This window comes from Brassica napus, chromosome C4, assembly GCF_020379485.1.
Source record: "Brassica napus cultivar Da-Ae chromosome C4, Da-Ae, whole genome shotgun sequence".
NCBI classification, from domain to species: Eukaryota; Viridiplantae; Streptophyta; class Magnoliopsida; order Brassicales; family Brassicaceae; genus Brassica; species Brassica napus.
Genome location: NC_063447.1, coordinates 9,586,462 through 9,605,421, shown reverse-complemented (window position 1 = coordinate 9,605,421; position 18,960 = coordinate 9,586,462). Strand labels below are relative to the sequence as shown.

Here is an 18,960-nt window from a genome sequence, read left to right as displayed (position 1 = left end):
TAGGGATTTTGCTTAATAGTATAGATACCAAAAAGGTTCTAGGCCAAAACTCCTAATCACCGCATCCAAACAAGAACGTATAATATTAGTTTCGTCTTATCAATTTCTCGAACCGTATACCTCTGACACAATTCAGAATCATTTACAATTGAGATAAGGATACCTAGTGATAATGGTGATATTCACTAGCAAGAACCAACAAACTCCATATATAAACATAAAGTTACATTATATTTGAAACTTATCAAACAAAGAAATCATATATGAATTACAATAGAAAAATAAATTAGATAATAGATATATAATACATTTCACAAGATTCTTGTATATCTTATAAAGTAAAGTTAAGAATCGCTAAGAGCACATCTCCTAGAACATGCTACGATGTCACCTCTCATAAATATTTTGTGTTGACAACGATTTTTGCAGTAATTGCACGATGGTCGAGAAGTATTGCTTTTCCAAAGAATTTGGAGCTTGATCCCATTTTCTTTTAAAAATTGACCATGCTTCAGATACGGGTGATCACCAAATAAACATTCAACATGAACGGTGATGCAACATTCATCGCACCAATAGATCACATTTGTGTTTGTATTTCTCAAATCATGTTCACACACCTCACACCAACTTTTGTCACATATTTCTTCCTCCCACAGAACTCTGAGAAAATGTTTATCATGCTTATACCTTACTTTATATGGTAAGGTAGTGCATTTAATGCATATAATAAAATTGCAGATGATGCAATTTAATTGCTTCCCACATTTTATTTTGCATACATGACATATGGGCTGTTCTTCAGAGTTTAAAGCTAAGTACAAGGGATGTTCATGACCTTGGTAATCAACCGGTTCAGATATTGAAGCACACCGTATATCCAGATCGAAGTCACATTCCTTTGAATGACACCCATAGATAAACCCACCACAAAAACGATCACAAGCATCGCACTCGAAGCCAACATATTCATATTGATTCAGAGGCCTCAGTGTAAGTGGATGAGGATGTAACGCATGTTGTAATTTGCGGCGAGATTGTGCGCATGTTTCATGGAGGATGAAGCCACACTCGATACAAGAATAAATATTACCTTCAAAGATAGGTAGAACACATGCTTGACAAAACTTATTCTCATCATAAAGTGTACTGGCCTGGAGGTAGAGATGATGGTCATGAAGAAAATGAAGTATCACTCCTTCAGATATCACATCAAATGATTCAACACCTAATGTTATATCATCTTCTTCTGGTACACCTTCGAGATCTTCTCCATCACACACATCCTTCCCTAGAGCACATATTGAATGAACAACATAATTACAACACTTGTCACAACTATAAGCACCATAATCGATCTCAATATTTTGGCGACAAACTCCACATAACCATTCTCCGGAAGGGAGTGAAGATTTGTAAGAGATACGATGGCGGTGACGTGATATTTGGATGATGCGAGGAAAATACATACAATCTTTATGAGCTACAAAGTTGCATGTGACACATATATATGTGGGATAAAGTTTCCTTAACAAGCCACAAACGTTGCAAGTTAAGAAAGTTTGTCTAGGAAAATAGGTGAGAGGATGATCATGCCTTTTTGGTAGGTCTATAAAAAAGGGTATGGGTTTCATGACACATACTGAATGCATGAAAACTCGACAAATGTCACAATAATATAGTAGACGGCTTATTCTTCTTCCACATACTAAACATTCGATGATACGAGCACTTGGACAATAAAAGCAAAGTTGGAGAGAATGCTGAAGGTGATAAGGAGATTTTATTTTAAGTGGAGACTGAACACATTCTCTGTGATACTGTCCATTACAGTAGTCACAAAGATAATAATCGGTGCCAGAATTTAAACCTTTGCATATGTCACACCCACCATCTATTTCAAAGTCTTTATTGTTGCACCAAAACAAAGGGAGTAATGAATGGTAAAGATCATGATCTATTGTAGAGAAGAGATACTCTGGAGAAGAAAAGATTGGAGAAAATGTGGATCTATCAGGTGACTCGTTAAGTGCAACACGACATCGCGTAACTGGACATACGAAAAGAGATTGAGATGTGTGGTTGTTGATGATTGTTTCATTGGAGGAGGATAGGCTTTGAATTTGGGGTATGGGATGGTATTTTGAATGGTGATATTCAAAACATAGTTTACCATCTTTTTCTATTCGATGAAATTCACCATTGACATCCATGGATACTCTCAATCTCTCTTTCAATATATAGTTTGTTTGTTTGTTTTTGTTGAGAAAAAGTTGAACTTTTTGAGTTATTTGGATTTTGGTATACAAAACTAGAACTATGCACAAGTCTCCACAATATATATGTTTTGAGTCGTGAAATCTCTTTCAACTTCTAGTTGTTGAATCCTTAACTTGAGACGACAAATAATTTATTCTTTTCTTTGTTGTTGTTATGGTAGTATTCTTTTACTCACAAATAGAAAATAATATTTTGTGAGTGTGTTCTTTGCACATGGTTTTTGTCCTCCATGAAATTATTCTTCAAATTTTTATTTTTGCTATTACTAATCGAGCACGTCAATCAATTAGCAACCAGAACATAAATCGAGATCTCAGCTGTTTTTAGCTCTATAGTTTAGTTTTTATTAGATTTCAGTTTAGCTGATGTTTTTTTAAGTTATTAATTCTACAAGAAAATGTTTTGTTTTTAATAAAAAAACAGCTTTCGAGAATACGTATGAGAATCTGAATCACATGTGTACGTTTAATTTATAGATCCTTAACGTCAAACGGAAATGGATTTTCTTTTTCTTTGTTAAATGTTTAGGAGGGTTGCATGTGCTTGTTGCATAGTTTTATTCTGTGGCACATATCAAAGTAGTATTCGTTGGTTTCATGCGAAGAAGATTGCTTCTGAATGTAGATGAAGAATAAGCTAAGAAGAAGCTGAGTCGAAACAAGCAAGAGAGGGAGATTGGATATTCAAACGCAGTCGTGGTTGTGAAGCTCCAAGGTTGGGACCCTACGCATGCCAGGAGCTTGGCTCAGGTGACACTAAGTGCACTCAAAGAAGCTGATCATCTCGGACAAGGGACTTCCACCGGAGTTTGATTCACATTTCACATAATAAGTGTTATAACAATGTATAATAATAACCAGTCACAGTGAAGATTAGTTTCACAAAAGGAAAACCAGTTAAAGACTCTTTGATCAGTTTCAGAAAAGAGTAAATTTAACTTATAGCAATATTAGTATTGTTCTTAAGATAGCTGTTTCTCCTCCTAATCTCTAATCATAAAGTTTCACGATAGAACAAAGAAGTCGACGCATTTTCCAATCCCTCTCCCATAACAAAATGTCGTCATCATCTTCAATAGCCACCTGTGACCGGTTTCATTTTCATTGATGGCAAGCTTTGAAGAGATGTTATGGTGGTTCTCAGCAGATCATCATCTCCAACAACCACCCGCAGCTTCCTTGAGAATTCCTCTCTAGAAATCTTCTTCTCCTGCAAGATCACACACACATATTCCGACGATGACATCTTGGCATATAGGTAATATAAATGGGCAAGGACTCAAAATAGTTTCACTACTATATACCCTGAGTTGTTGGTAATCAGCAGTGATCAAGTCCATCTCTTCCTGAGTAACTCTGCTTGACATTGCATTGAAGAGCAGAGGGTAAGGCATCAAAGCAGAACCGGCACTCTTGTTTCCATTTGTTACCCTCCCTGTCCCCTGCTTTAAACAAACAAGCCGCATCACTGTTTTCAAGTCCCAATCAAAGATACACGTTGACCAACTGATAACAAGAATGTTCCTCAGGTACAATTAAAAAAAACTCACATTTGAAACAGAACCTTTGGTTCCTTTCAAGGTGAGCCGTGAGTTCTCAGAAAGCAAATCCCCTGCAAAAACGGTATAGGCAACAAAAAAATGTGATGTTCAAAATTATTCATATGTATTTAGCCATGAACATTTATCTCACTAGACCCGTGGGATGATGAAGTGTGTCACTATCAATGTTCTAAAAATCTAGGCGACCTCAACTATTTTTTTTACAAAATCGGTCTAACCACCTGCCTAAACAATAATCCTCTATAAAGCACCTAACCACCGCCTAGCGATTTCTTGAACATTGGTCACTACTACCCCAGAGGTCACAAGCTGATCTTCAGCAAGATCTATATGTTGTATATCCCATTCAATGCGTCATCAGTAGATTTTTTTTTTGATGGAAATAGTAACCTTTTTTTAATGTGAAAGGAGAAATCACCTTAAGCATTGGGGATAGACAACAGCTTGAAGCTAACTACAAATTCTGGATAAACATGAGTGTTCACATTCATGTTCCAGACAAGATAATGCTTCGGACTCGAGACATTATCAACTCCATTATCATACTCTTCTCCACCAGCAAAGAACTGCCCTCTACCACCCCCAAGAGGCTCCATGTTCCCCATTATCACACGGCACAAAACCATGTGACGCACACCGTTTTCATCAATATCACAATGTGTAGCACTGTAAAAACATTATCCTCCACACATGTTCTTAAAGAGAGAAAACATAAAAAAAAAATGAACTAAACTAAACCTGAAGTAAGGGCAGTTTGCAGCGGTTAAGTGAACCCCAACACCATACTTAGACTTTTTGATGAACTCTCCACACACACCAAGTCCATGCTTCATGACTGAAGATAACAGTTTCTTCTTAACAGGCACCCATGCGTATCTAATGTTTGCATCTCCTCGGCGTAACTTTGTGATGTCAGCTTGTTTGTTAAAGAGAGATTGACGATCTTTGGCGGTGTCACCTGAGAAACGATACGCATCAAGCAACTCTACATGGCCTAGAGTGGCCATACCTAAAACAAACTTTTCTTTGACAGCATCTATATTAACTTCTTCTTCTTCATCAGGCTTGACACTAGAGAGTATATTAGTCCCAAGGCTGCAGCTATCCTCTGACGACTCATTCAAAGATGGCTGAACAACACCATTGACATCAACTTCAAGGTGCAGCTTGATCTCACATTGATCTTCCTCACGGTCCCTTTCATAAACTTGGGGGAAAAAGCATTTTCCAGCTATATCAATCCATGCGAGGTGGGTTCTTACACCCGTTTCCAAGTCTAGGCGATGCATGTGTAAGAAATCAAGAACAAAACAGCGGCCGGACCAGTTTACCTCAATTGCAGCTCTCTTTGCTTCAAGATCATTCCTGATAGCCCAAATAACGTGGTCAGGCAAGTCAGTCCATTCGCCGTTCTCATAGATCATCACACGCTTTGGCACTCCTGTCTTCTTGAAGTAAGAGTAGTATCTGACCAGAGACTTGCCAGAGAGATTCTCAGAAGCATTAACTTTGTTTCCACTATTAAGCTTTTCAGTTGGTGAGAGCACACATTGCAGCTTTGCAAATGACCTTCCAGATTCACAGTAATCAGGATGCTTTCTCTTTTTTCCAGGTCCATCTTTAAAACTACTATCCAATACCTTGACGATGTTGGACTCCATGTCTATCTAGTAACAAAGCTAAACCTAAAACCTTGAACAGAAACTCAGCTAAAACGTCTAAATCTCTAGCAGTCCTAGAGATAGCAACACATCAACAGCGTCGAAAAAAGCTGCAAGACAAAAGAGGGGTAAGCATCAGATAATTAAAAAAAAAATGCAGTGACCACTTAAAAGTATTTAAATATTAATAAGGAAATAATCTCATATAGTACAGTAAGGAAAAAGCATATAATAGAAAGACTATCATAATGTAATAACACACATCACAAAAGACACTGCTACACCACAATGAGAAAGGGCAACTATATGAACAGTGATTCATGAGTTTCCCAGCAAAAAAACACCATTACAGTGACTGACTCAACAGGTAAGATCTTTAAACACACACTGAAGTACAAAACATACAAAGATGTGCAAAATAGCAAATACAATAAATAATCCGAAGTATATTGATTAAAGGGTAAACCCCATCAGGAAAAGCTTGAGACTAACCAGGCTGACTAGTCTTCATCTTTGGTGCCTTGATAAAAAGTAATCAGAGAAGAAAAATCCACTTTCTTTCTCCAGTAAGTGTCACTGCACGACAAGTCCAAACCAAAAAATTGTCAACCTTCAATGGCGGAAACAGACCAACATACAAACAGGCTTAAAGTCAAAACAAATTATTTATCTATCAAGATAAGTTTTCATGTGTTTAGGTGCACAAAAAAAAAAAGGTGAACCAATCCAATCTATCATAACCAAAAACCACCTGAATATGCAAGCTTAGACGAGTGTTTTTTTTGTTTTTCTTTCTGTTGGTGTTGGCCAGCTACAACTTAGCCAATAAGAAGAATAATCGCAGAAGACTAAACAATAGGACAGATCCTAACTCCAACACAGTTTCACAAGTACAATACAAATTTAAAACAATTCTTTCCAGAAAGCCACTCGAAAGCCAAAAATTTGTAATCTAACATGGACTAAAAGGAACATCAGTTCACATAATCGAAGATAAAATATAAAAAGAAACTTTTAGAAAATTAAAAAAAGAACCTTAATGAATTTTTTTATTCAGATGGATGGCAAGGTAAGGGTAGAATAATGGTAAAGCAACGAGAACCCTAAAACAGTGACGGCGACGAAGAAGAAAGGGTTTAGAAGAAGGCAAGCCATTTTTATATATATAGAATTTAAGAAGGTCGGTCTCTCCGGCGACGAAGCTATAAGTCGGCGGTGTCTTGCCTTGTAATATTGGCGTGGACAAAAAGGGCTTTAATCCTTTCATTACGAAATATATACATTTTTTATTTTTTTATTATTATCTTTTTCAACTATGCCGGTTTGATCTATTACAAAACCCGGATTTGGACAAGGCTTTGGTCGTTGTCCAAAACATAGGACTTCGTGGAAACGACGCCGTTTGAGAAATTCAGAGTTATAATAGGCTTTCGGCCCAAGTAGTTTCCTTTTTAAGCAGCTTATCTCTGAGACAAACTTGGTTGTTTCAGTTCAAGTGAGAAGCCTCATGAAATATTGTCATTGAACATGTTGCTTACATCTATATTATTAAAAAGAGAAGTACCCATTTGAAAATGTTCTTACTTCGTTAATTAAATTCCCTATTTTTTTGCTTGTCTTTTTCAGTTGCATTTATGAAATATCCTAAAACGAATAAATCTGCCTAATTTATTACTTGTCTTTTCAGTTACATTAATGAAATATGCTTAAATGAATTTAAACTTCATATTTTATTGTTTGTCTTTTTCAGTTACCTTAATGAAATATCCTTAAATAAATTTGGACATAATGTCATTTAATCAACAAAAAAAATTCATGAGTTATCCTTACGTGCATAATTTTAATAATGGAGATTTTAAAAAACGTGCATCATTAAAATGTTACCTAAAACATACAGCACTAATATATAACATGCATCAATAAAACTAGAATTTGACTCACACAATTGTACGGATATTATTTTCAGTTGATTAAATTAAAAAATATTTATTTATTCAAAAAATATTTAAGAATGACTATGTTTTTAAAAATTATATTGTATTATTTGCTCATAACTCATTTGTCATTTGCTAAATTGTTAGAAAAAATTTTTTAGCATAATATAACTCAGTTGTCATTTGCTAAATTTATGGTTTTTATTTATATTTTTTATTATTTAATTATAATATTTTCATTTTATATTTGAAAGATAAATGAATTTTTTTTCAAACAATATTTTTGTAAACGTATTTTTTAAAAAATAATCAATTAAAATTGTTATTATCATTGAATATCATTATTTTTGACATAATTTGAGTTTTCGTTTACATCAAAACTTATCATATTTTAGGATAATTTTAATTTAAAATGTAATTTTCATATTTTTCAAACTAATTCTAAAAATATTTTTTAAATATTTTTTTATAATTGTTAAAAAAATACTGAGTTGCATTTCAAATAAAAAGGTAAAGATATTAAAAATATTCTAATTAAAATATGTAAAATTTAATATAGTTTTAAAGAAATGATCAAAATAAAAAAAATTACACATAAAATAATCATGATTTTTGTTAACTGGGCGGATCATTATTTATATGATATCGCACATGAAAGAAAAATTTCTGTTTTTAAAATTATCTAATTAACTCTATACTCATTTTTTTAATATTTATTATATGATATCACATATTCGTAAAAAAAATAGATAGTTTAAGATGCAAAAAAAAATATTTACTTAATGAATATAATATGAACGAATATTACAAATACATCATTTAATAAAATAAATAATTAAAACTGAAAATTCATATCCGCGCAGGCGCGCGGATCAGGGTCTAGTCTTATATATTAAAGCAGAAGTCACAACCTTGATTCATATGTGATTTTAAAAAAAATGAACTTAATGGACATATTATTATAAAGTCATGTTACATTTAATCTGTAATCTTATCATTTATATTTTGGACCTACCAGAAATTTTTATTGGGCTATCAATAATTGGATTTAAACAATAGATGATCCATTGGATTTATAGATAGTATAAATTAAATAGATATAATTTAATGTTGTAATATTATACCTCCATATGTTAAATATTTAAATATTTGTCGATGTTAACTTTTAAAATTATAATTTTTTTTTTCATATTATCTAACAATGATTAATCTTTACTGCCTTAAACCAATGAAAACAAAATTTAAACTATATAGTTTATTTTAAAAATGAAACAAAAACTAAATGTTTAATTATTTACTCGATAATATAAATCTATGAAGCGAGCGATTTATTTTTTAAAAAACTTTAAATTTGTGAAAAGTTACAATATCTTTGAATATGACAAAAAAAATAATTTTACTAATCTTTATACATATAGTTACGATTTTAATAATGAAATAATAATCCGGAAATGTATATATATAGAAGAAGATACAAATATATGTGAAAGTTTGAAACAATCTATTCAATGAAAAATATACCGTATACTTATTATGTTTAAAAAATTGATAGATACATATATATTATAATATATATCAATTTAGAATTGAAAACAAAATGTTTATATAAAAATAAATGAAAACAAAAACTCGCGCGGTTGCGCGGATCGAGATCTAGTAGTTCTTATTTTTTAATGAATCCTATCGCTATCCGGGAGAAATGCACTTAGTGCTACAAAATGGACTAGCCCGAAAGCGTACCACGCTATCTGATCCGAGTTTGAATACCAATTTTGGAGTTGTAGGTCAGTTATAGATTTGATTTTCCTTAGGCCAATTTTGAGTTGTTTATATGGTGGATTGTAACACACGATCGGTTCACACTAAGAAAAAAAGATTACTACCAGACTACCGCCACTTGGGCTTAGATAGTTTTTGATGGGTAAACAAGCGAAAGATTTGTTTTTTAAAAAACTTTCTAAATTTGTGAAAAGTTACAATATCTTTGAATATGACAAAAAAAAAATAATTTTACTAATCTTTATATATATAGTTACGATTTTAATAATGAAATAATAATCCGAAAATATATATATATAGAAGAAGATACAAATATATGTGAAAGTTTGAAACAATCTATTCAATGAAAAATATACCGTATACTTATTATGTTTAAAAAATTAATAGATACATATATATTATAATATATATCAATTTAGAATTGAAAACAAAATGTTTATATAAAAATAAATGAAAACAAAAACACGCGCGGTTGCGCGGGTTGAGATCTAGTAGTTCTTATTTTTTAATGAATCCTATCGCTATCAGGTCGGTTCCGGGAGAAATGCACTTAGTGCTATAAAATGGACTAGCCCGAAAGCGTACCACACTACCTGATCCGAATTTGAATACCAATTTTGGAGTTGTACGTCAGTTATAGATTTGATTTTCCTTTCGCCAATTTTGGGTTGTTTATATGGTGGATTGTAACAAACGATCGGTTCACACTAAGCCCCAAAAAAAAATTACTACCAGACTACCGCCACTTGGGCTTAGATAGTTTTTGATGGGTCGTTTCCTTTCTAACACTTTTTTTTTATCTATAGTCTCCCACCCACCCCACCCCCCTCCAGATGTTCCGAGTTTGAATACCAATTTTGGAGTTGTACGTCAGTTATAGATTTGATTTTCTTTAGACCAATTTTCGGTTGTTTATACGGTGGATTGTAACAAACGATCGGTTCACACTAAGCCCCAAAAAAGATTACTACCAGACTACCGCCATTTTTTTTTATCTATCCCCCCCCTACCTCCCCTCCGGATTCAAAGTAAACCAGGCTTCCCCTGTCCCATCACAAGCTAGCTTTCACTGATATTTTTCCTCTGCACATGGTCATCATTAACTTCCTCATATAAGTCCTGTCGCTACATCCTCTTCTGAACTTACAATCTCATCTCATGACATGAGTGCTTTCATACCATATCAAACCTGGACTTTTCAGATATTTCTCAAGTGATAGAGCCAAACCCACCCACGGCCACTTTTAGGATCTATACAAAAATGATACGACCAAATATCAAAATCAGCAATAACATAACACATTCATCAAGTGAAAATCCAAAAAAAAAAAATCTAAATTAAAAAATGGTACATTGGATACATAAAAAGCACATTGCCTCAGATTCTCTTCTGCAACTAGGATTCAAACCACTTTAGTAGCTTACGTAGTACACAGACAGGACCAACCATCTTCAACAAAGGGCTAAGAAACTATTCCAGACCAATTGATCTCTAATACCTAATATAGTAATATCCTACAACCATCTGTTAGCAACGAACCGCCGAGTGTTGTTGTTGTGGCTGCTGCCACTTTTTTGTAACTCTGTGTTATGAATTGGTTTCGCTGTATGTTTTTTTTCTTTCACGTTGAGTTTTTGTAGGTATCATCAACCTTTCTCTCTGTGACGCCTGTTTGATAGGCTTCTGGTTCTTGGTCGTCCTTGTCCATGTTAATGGCTTCAAGTGAAGGGAATGATAAAAGCTGATCCTGCAAGAAACAAAAACAAATACACAAAACTTAGTTACTAGTTACTGTTTGCTTGGTTGGCCCTAGAAACTTTTGTTTTTGTTTTCTAACCTTGAGAGAGGTATTCTCAGAGGTGAGCTCATCGCACTGGCTTTTGAGCCTGTTGATTTCTGCTCTCAGGCTTGCGTTTTCTTCATTCAACAACTCAGCTCGTTGTGCCAGTTCATCACATTCCGCCTGAAACACACACACATAAACAACTTCTTCTATGTCCCATAATTTTCTCACATGGACGTGGTTTAAGGTTATGTTTAAGTTACCTGTTTACGCAATCTGGATCTTCTAGCAGACTCCCTATTGGACTGCTTCCTTTTCTGTCGCTTAATTTCTCTATCGTCCTGATTGCAAAGATAAGCATTTTTAATGTTTTGAGTATTTATGAGAAGGAATAGAGCAGAGGAGTGCACAGCACACACCTGTAACCAGGGTTGTGAATGGCCACCATCTCGAGAGACTGGAGCAGCGACTCCAGGAACTGGTGTAGATGCTTTCCCATGCATTCCAGGGATAGCTGCTGAAGTAGGAGCGCCCCAATATTCCATCCCAATGTTTAAATTCGTCGGTGGGCCTGCAGCTGGCATTGGCATGATTGGGACGGTCTGGCTCACCGGTGTACCATTCCGGGGGGCATTAGCAGAATCACCATTCTCTGAATTTTACAAAACAATAAAGCACTCTCACAGTGTTAAGTCACATGAATGAAATGAAAGGAAAAAAACTAAAGGATCAAAAACCAACCATCCTTCCCTTCTTGTCCAGATCCCGAGCCCTACAAGAACAGCAAAGCAAATCCGAATCACAACTATAGTGGTAACCATAGACAGAGCAAATATCTTAAAGACTATTCAAACGGAACGATCCAACATTAACAACTTAGAGGCAAATTTATACAACTATATTGTTTTTTTCTTATGTGTGACAATGTGCAAAACTACATGAGAAAATATACGAGATTGACAGATATGAATAGGTCAATCTAGTGGTTGGAAAGAGAGCCTACATTAAGATAAATGCTTTCCAAAACTTACATTTTGAGAGTTCGCATCACTTCCTTCACTTGAACCATCAGAAGCACTCTCTCCACTGTAATCTCAGAGCAGTGAAATAATGGTGTTATTATCTAATAAGTCCAGAGAAAGTCTAAATCCTACGAGAATAGCCACATCCCTTAAACTGGAGAAAGTCAAGCAAGTTACATATACCTTTTAGAGTAAGCTCCATTAGCTGATGCTCCTGAGTTTTTCCCAGGCTCATTGTTCTTTCCTGTAATCATGTTCAAACTTCCCAAGCTTCCTCTTGATCTTTTGATAGGCAATTTTTCCTTCACTTCGGATTGTTTAGCATCACCACCCTCAGTGCCACCTGTAGTATTCCCCTGCATAAAATAATCTCTTAGTTATGATCTGGTAATAAAAAATGGTAGCAACAAAAAGAAAATTATCAATGAGGAGGCGCAAACTCACAGAAGCTTCGGTCATTCCATTGGGAGAAGGCATAGCATAGGGGCTATATGGATAAGATCCCTGATACAGAACGACATAAGTTATAAGGAAATGATCAACAACCACACCGTTTCAATACATAGCTCATGGCAATCAAATATAGTACCGGAGGCATTGAAGGATGTCCGTACATGCCACCTGGGGGATACATTGCAACATACGGATGAGGTGGAGTTCCATAAGGAGGAATCATATGCTGCAAAAAGTTCACATTCATCAACCAATCAAAGCTACTAATAGTTGGAGTTAATCTTGACTCAAAAGAAGACCAGTTCCCAAGGCATTAGAAATATCAAATCAAACGCTAGAACTCATGCAAACTAAACCTCAAACCTCCAAGAAGCACTGATGTATACATCACGATAAAAGGCGATGAATCTATAAAAACAGTCAGTTTTACCTGAACCCCCCACATATAAGGGTGAGGTTGTGGACTTGAGGCCACAAAACCATGAGGCGGCATAGGAGAATATGCCTGTCAAAGGAGCAAAAGAAAGGAACCCCTAACCCTCAAACGAAACAAAAAAACAGATTCATAAACGGAGGAATCTGTCTTATACCTGAAAGCCAGACCAATCAGGAGTAGCCATGCCAGCACTCACAGCCGAGGAAGGCTCCTGCAAACACATAACATTGCCAATTATAAAATACAGAATCACAACCTAGCTGGAAGTAGAACAAAACCTGTGAAGAGGGAGGAGGAGGAGGCGTTGTAGGTTCCTTCTCTTTACTAGATTTCTCCATCTCATTGCTAGCCATTATCACCAGTGAGAGGTACCTGCAAAGACGAGCTCAGCTAATACACCACGAGATCTACTTAATGCATAAACCACCCCCACCACATCCAGCAGTTCAACATTCACACTGATAATTAACAAATAAAGGTCGTCTCTTTCTCAATCAAATTGGCGTTGTAGGTAGTGATAGAAAAAACAAGTCGAATTCAGACAAAAAAAACGCAGAATCTACCCCCAAAGACACGAACTTTGAGATGCGATAGAAATACCTAACGACCGGGTGATGTCTGAAAACTCTGAGCACAAAACTGGGTATGCGGTGTGAATCTAGGAGCTTTGAAATTTGCAAGAGATTGAGGGAATCAATGTGTTTGACCAAAGACAAAATTGGTTGATATGTTTGTGAGTTTCCAACGGAGAAGAAGAAGGAAAGGGGGAGGGGGCGTGGAATTCACGAGGAGGAATACGAGTTGCTTCTTTCGCCTATATTAAGTATTTATTTATATTAAAACCCCTTCCTTCAAACTTATTTTTGATTCATAGTCCAGATTCAAAACTGAGTCCTTTTGTTTTACCTTGTTGAAATTTTTTTTTTTTTTTGCCTTCAAATTTTTAACTTGTTATTTGATACCCTAAATTGTTATTAACAATACTATGAACTATTTATTAAGGGTTATAATTATAATTATCAAGTCACTGAAATTCGTTTTTACTTATGGTTAATTATATTCAAAAATCAAATTATTCATTAAGGGTTCATCTTTTTTAAAAAGGTTAAAACTTTATGATGTAAATTTTAGATAAACACAATATAAACTATTTTTTTATTACGATAAATAAAAAATTATTGAAATTTGTTTTTAATTATGATTAGTTATATAATAAAACAATGAAATTTCTTATTAAAGGTATGAACGACTGTAACCGCTCTAACTTTGAACGTGATAGCTCGAATGCGTAAATTCTTAAAAACATTCATGTAACATAAAATTATATACAATATGTATAGGGACTTATCTGTCTTTCTAAAATTTTTGAAATTTATTATGTAAAATTTTGGGCAATCTCCATAATAGCATTTTTGAATTTTTGTCTCAAAAATAGCACTAGAAGAGAAAAGTCACAAAAATAACATTTATTAGTATACTAAATATCCTTAATACCCTTGTTTTATATTAAATAAAACAACCGAAAAAAAACTCAGAAACCTCTCCTCTTCGATCTCTCTCACGGCGGTGAATCTCTTCTCTTCGCTCTCTCTCACGGCGGCGAAGACCACGTAACGTCGACTTCGATTTCGTTCCATCATCTCCGGCGAAGAATACTGTCATAATCTCCGACGAAGTGCACGAAGATTTGATTCTCCAACGACGCCATTTCAGTATGATTCCTCTTCAAAATTTGGGAATTTTCTCTTCTTAAGGTTTTCGAATTGAAATTTGGGGATTTCGATTTGTTGTTCTTCATATAATAGTTTTGAATTTGTTTTGTTGTCCAAATCGAACAGAGAACATAATCAACATTACAAAGAAGGAATCTCACGAAGCTTCATTTACAGAACTTGGCTTACGGAACGAGACGAGAATGTACTTTATGTATAGACCGTTGCATGTTACAACGTTCAGATTTGTTGTTCACTTTCACATGTGGTAAAAACACCCAAAGGATTTGAAAAATAGAAAAAGAAGCTTTAATTGGCCTTTTACACTAAAAATCACTGCATGACAGTGTGCAACTAATAAAAAAAATTGTTCCATAAAAAGCGCTGCTCCAAACCCTAACCCTCTAGGGCTTTTTGTTCTTCTTGAACTAGTCATGGCGAGGAACAACGTCCACCATGACAAAGGTAGATAAAATCTAAGTCCCTTTGAGTTTATTGTTCTTCTTTTCTTTTCTGAAAATTCCGATTTGTTTTCGACAGAGAGTAGGAGATTGTTAAAGAGGAAGATCATTACGACTATATATGGTGATGGGTTTTTAATGGAAGGTGATGACGTTGAAGGAGAAAAGATGCAATGTAGTGATGATCATCATGATGGAGAAAAGAAAGATGATTTCAATCTTCACGAAGACGATTATCAGCTTCTCTAGGAAAACAACAACAATCTCCAGAAAATGACCAAGTCCAAACGTTTAAAGAAATCTGATGTTAATGATGAATTGAGAGACTACATTATCGATGAAGATGATAGTGAGGAACGGTGTCAAGAAAAGGAAATACATGCAAGGAACTGATCTGAACGCTTATTATAAAAACTACGGGAAAATGATTTGGTGTCTACTCTAAGGATTGAAGATGAATTGGAACCAAATCTTAATAAGTACGTGACAGAGAGATATGATGAAATCTGGACGATTGATTTTCTTAATAAATTCAGATATCTGAAGAAGCCATTGAGGAAGAGAGGAATTGGATTTACGCCCAACTGGATCATGTTCCAGAGAAGGATGAAATTTCGTGATTCTTGGAGCTATATCATGTGCACAAGTTAGAGGTACAGTTCTTTTCTATGTATCGGAAAGAGCAATGCCGGAGTTTATTAGAGATTAATGATGACAAGATGAAATTAACCTGAGACCAAGTGGCATAAGGTCTTGGGGATGATTATGGATTTTGATAGAAAGTGTCTTTCTTCTTTGGAAAAGGAAAACCTCTTTTATTGGTTACTATACAAAACGTTTTTGAAGAAGAAACAAGGAGGATTGATTATCACAATGTAATCAAGTCTCTTAAAGCGTTCTCAAGGCCATTTCAAAATAAAGAAGATGAGAAAGCTGCGCTGAGAGTCCTAGCGTGTTGATAGGGACCTGGAAATCCACAAACTACATTTGTGATGCTTGACACATGAGGAGAGCTGCTTGATGTTCTTTACACACGATACATCGGGTCGCGAGATGAAAATGAAGAGAAACGTAAGAAGAAGGACTACGATTGTCTTTCAAAGTTTATAAGGGACCACATACAAGATCTTCTGGCTCTAGAAGATGTGAATTGGAGCTGTATTCGTGTAGAGGATGATGTTTATGAAGTTATATTCCAAATGGTGAAGGAAATGTTTCCTAGAGAGGAGATGTTTGATTTACCTTACCACTTGTTTACACAGACGAATCTCTCACTAGGCTGTCCGAAAATTCTACAATCTTAACTCAACAGCTTCGTTGACAGCGAGGGATTATGATCGCAACTCTATGCGGTCAATGTGAATAAACTCTGTCTTGGAAACTTCATTCTTTACAGGATCTTCTTGAGACAGACGAGAGGTATGACTATATTATAGAATCACAATATCAATAAGAAGTTCTTCTCTTATTATTCAATCACAAAGCTCAAACTTAATATCTCAAACTCACACACTTATGCACCACAATATGCATTACTATATATAGGACTTAGACATGTCCTAATCCTTATAGTATTATCACACACATAATATCCTAATCCTTATAGATAATCATAACTTTTAAATAAGAAAAAGGAAACTTGCAACTCAAGCTTATCCAACATTCTCCCCTTTAAGCTTGAGCTTGTCTTCACACACATCTTGAACTCCAATAAGTTCACGCATCTCTTTAAACTTGTTTCGACCAAGTGATTTGGTGAGGATATCAGCCTTCTGTTCGCTTCCCGGAATATGTTCAACTTCAACCAACTCATTTTCGACGCACTCTCTTATGAAATGAAATCTTCTATGAATATGCTTGCTTCGTCCATGAAACACCGGATTTTTTGACAAAGAAATTGCTGACTTGTTATCAACCTTAATGACCACACGTTCACTTACTTCTCCAATAGCTTCACTTAGCAACTCTTGTAACCAAATAGCTTGTTTCGCAGCTTCTGTTGCAGCCATAAACTCTGATTCACATGAAGAAAGAGCTACCAATTCTTGTTTTGTAGAACTCCAAGTTATAGGACTCTTGCCAAGGTAGAATATATGTCCCGTTGTGCCTTTACCATCGTCGACGTCTACGTTACATGAGCTGTCGCTGTAACCTAACAAGCCGGTACCTTTACCACGTTCATATCGCAAACCGAGAAAGATAGTGCCTCGAAGGTACCTTAGAACTTGTTTCATCGCTGCTCCATGTGACACTCTAGGATCTTGCATATACCGGCTCAAAACTCCAACGCTGAATGCTAGGTCCGGTCTTGTATGTAATAAGTAGCGTAAGCATCCAATGTTTCGACGAAACTCTTTCTCATCGACCTTCTCCTCGTCTTTAGCCTTAGAGAACTGAGCGTTTTGCTCCAACGGCACGTGTGTTAGATTGCACGAACTCATACCGCTTTCCTCAAGAATCCGTCGGGCATATCTATCTTGTTTAAGTATAATGCCTCCATCGTATTGTAATACTTCTATTCCCAAATAGTACGTCAACAGACCAAGATCACTCATCTCAAACTTCGCTCCCATCTCTTTCTTAAACTCAAGTATAGCTCGTGAGGATGAGCCAGTGACTAAGAGATCATCGACATAGACTACTACGATTAGAAGCTCCTCACTTGCTTCTTTACGGTAAAGAGAGGGCTCTTTGGAGCACCTTTGAAAGTTTAAGCCACGCAAGATCTGGTTAAGTTTTATATTCCAAGCTCTTGGAGCCTGCCGTAAACCGTAAAGGGCCTTCTTAAGTCTATAGACTTTGTGTTCCTCTCCTGCGACCGTAAAACCCTCGGGTTGATACACAAAAACTTCCTCTTTCAGCTCTCCATGGAGAAAGGCAGTCTTGACATCAAGATGATGTATCTCCCAGCCATGAGAGCCAGCTAATGCTATGATCAGACGTATAGTCTCAATACGAGCCACTGGAGCAAACACTTCGTCATAATCTACTCCGTGCCTTTGAACATAACCTTTTGCTACCAGCCGCGCCTTGTATTTGTTGATAGTCCCGTCGGCATTGCGCTTGATTTTGAAGACCCACTTCAGGCCTATTGGCTTTACACCATCAGGTAACTCAACAAGATCCCAAGTATTGTTCTTCTCTATAGAACAAATCTCATCCTTGCACGCATCAACCCAAACTTTTATCTTTCTCGCTTCATTGTAATCCCATGGTTCGTCATTGATAATCATTAGCAATCTCTCCCCCTCTACTTCCGCGAGAAGAACGTAATCATCAAGATGTGAGGGTCTGGTGATGATCCTTGTTGATCGTCTAGGTAATGGTTCAACTTCATCATCTTCACTACTGCCATTATTGTCATAACCGAGATCTTCTCTGTCCTCAAGAGCTCGAGTCACAGGCCCTGCTTCATTTGTGCTCTCGATTACCCGAGATAGATCAAACTCAAGTTCTCCAGAATCGCCGTTGTTGTCTTTACACCAGTTCCAACTCTTGTCTTCTTCGAAGATCACATCCCGGCTCACAATGATACGTTTGCTCAAAGGATCATATAGCCTATAGGCTTTTGATCCTGGTTCTGTTCCAAGGTGGACAAGAGTTCTGGACCTGTCATCGAGTTTCTTTCTTCCTACGCTTTTGGTTCGTGCGTGACAAACACATCCAAACACTTTGATATGACCGAGATTTGGCTTGCGTGATCTACAAGCTTCGTATGGTGTGCATCCCTCCAATGACCTAGTAGCAACTCGATTGATTAGATAGGTGCAGTGCCTTATTGCTTCACCCCAGAGATGGTTTGGCAGTTTCATGTGTTTTAGGATGCTCCTAGCCATCTCAAGGAGTGTTCTATTACGTCGCTCCACTACGCCGTTCT

The 18,960-nt window shown here is 35.9% G+C and overlaps 3 protein-coding genes across 4 annotated transcripts; all 3 read right to left on the bottom strand.

Moving 5' to 3' along the window:
• Positions 1-186: 186 nt before the first annotated feature.
• On the bottom strand, positions 187-2,847 carry LOC111199892. Its single transcript, XM_022690509.2, has one exon. It carries the CDS (start codon positions 2,211-2,213, stop codon positions 345-347), a length of 1,869 nt encoding a protein of 622 aa, XP_022546230.2. The 5' UTR covers positions 2,214-2,847; the 3' UTR covers positions 187-344.
• A 346-nt stretch (positions 2,848-3,193) lies between these two features.
• Positions 3,194-6,683, bottom strand: LOC125585463 (probable inactive poly [ADP-ribose] polymerase SRO1). The gene is made up of 7 exons (XM_048754554.1): positions 6,538-6,683; positions 5,995-6,078; positions 4,580-5,612; positions 4,260-4,507; positions 3,830-3,891; positions 3,584-3,721; positions 3,194-3,489 (listed from the first exon to the last, which is right to left on the bottom strand). Exons 3-4 carry the CDS (start codon positions 5,500-5,502, stop codon positions 4,261-4,263), a joined length of 1,170 nt encoding a protein of 389 aa, XP_048610511.1. The 5' UTR covers positions 5,503-5,612; positions 5,995-6,078; positions 6,538-6,683; the 3' UTR covers positions 3,194-3,489; positions 3,584-3,721; positions 3,830-3,891; position 4,260.
• A 3,843-nt stretch (positions 6,684-10,526) lies between these two features.
• Positions 10,527-13,731, bottom strand: LOC111213939 (bZIP transcription factor 16). 2 transcript variants are annotated; one of them, XM_022715784.2, is made up of 13 exons: positions 13,511-13,731; positions 13,189-13,282; positions 13,065-13,121; positions 12,905-12,979; positions 12,611-12,700; positions 12,466-12,525; positions 12,205-12,377; positions 12,031-12,085; positions 11,741-11,771; positions 11,419-11,651; positions 11,263-11,340; positions 11,054-11,179; positions 10,527-10,963 (listed from the first exon to the last, which is right to left on the bottom strand). In XM_022715784.2, the coding sequence occupies exons 2-13, from the start codon at positions 13,261-13,263 to the stop codon at positions 10,838-10,840; spliced, it is 1,179 nt and encodes a 392-aa protein (XP_022571505.1). In that variant the 5' UTR covers positions 13,264-13,282; positions 13,511-13,731; the 3' UTR covers positions 10,527-10,837. The 2 variants fall into 2 exon arrangements, with proteins under 2 accessions (XP_022571505.1, XP_048610506.1); XM_048754549.1 differs by lacking the exon at positions 12,905-12,979.
• Positions 13,732-18,960: the final 5,229 nt, after the last annotated feature.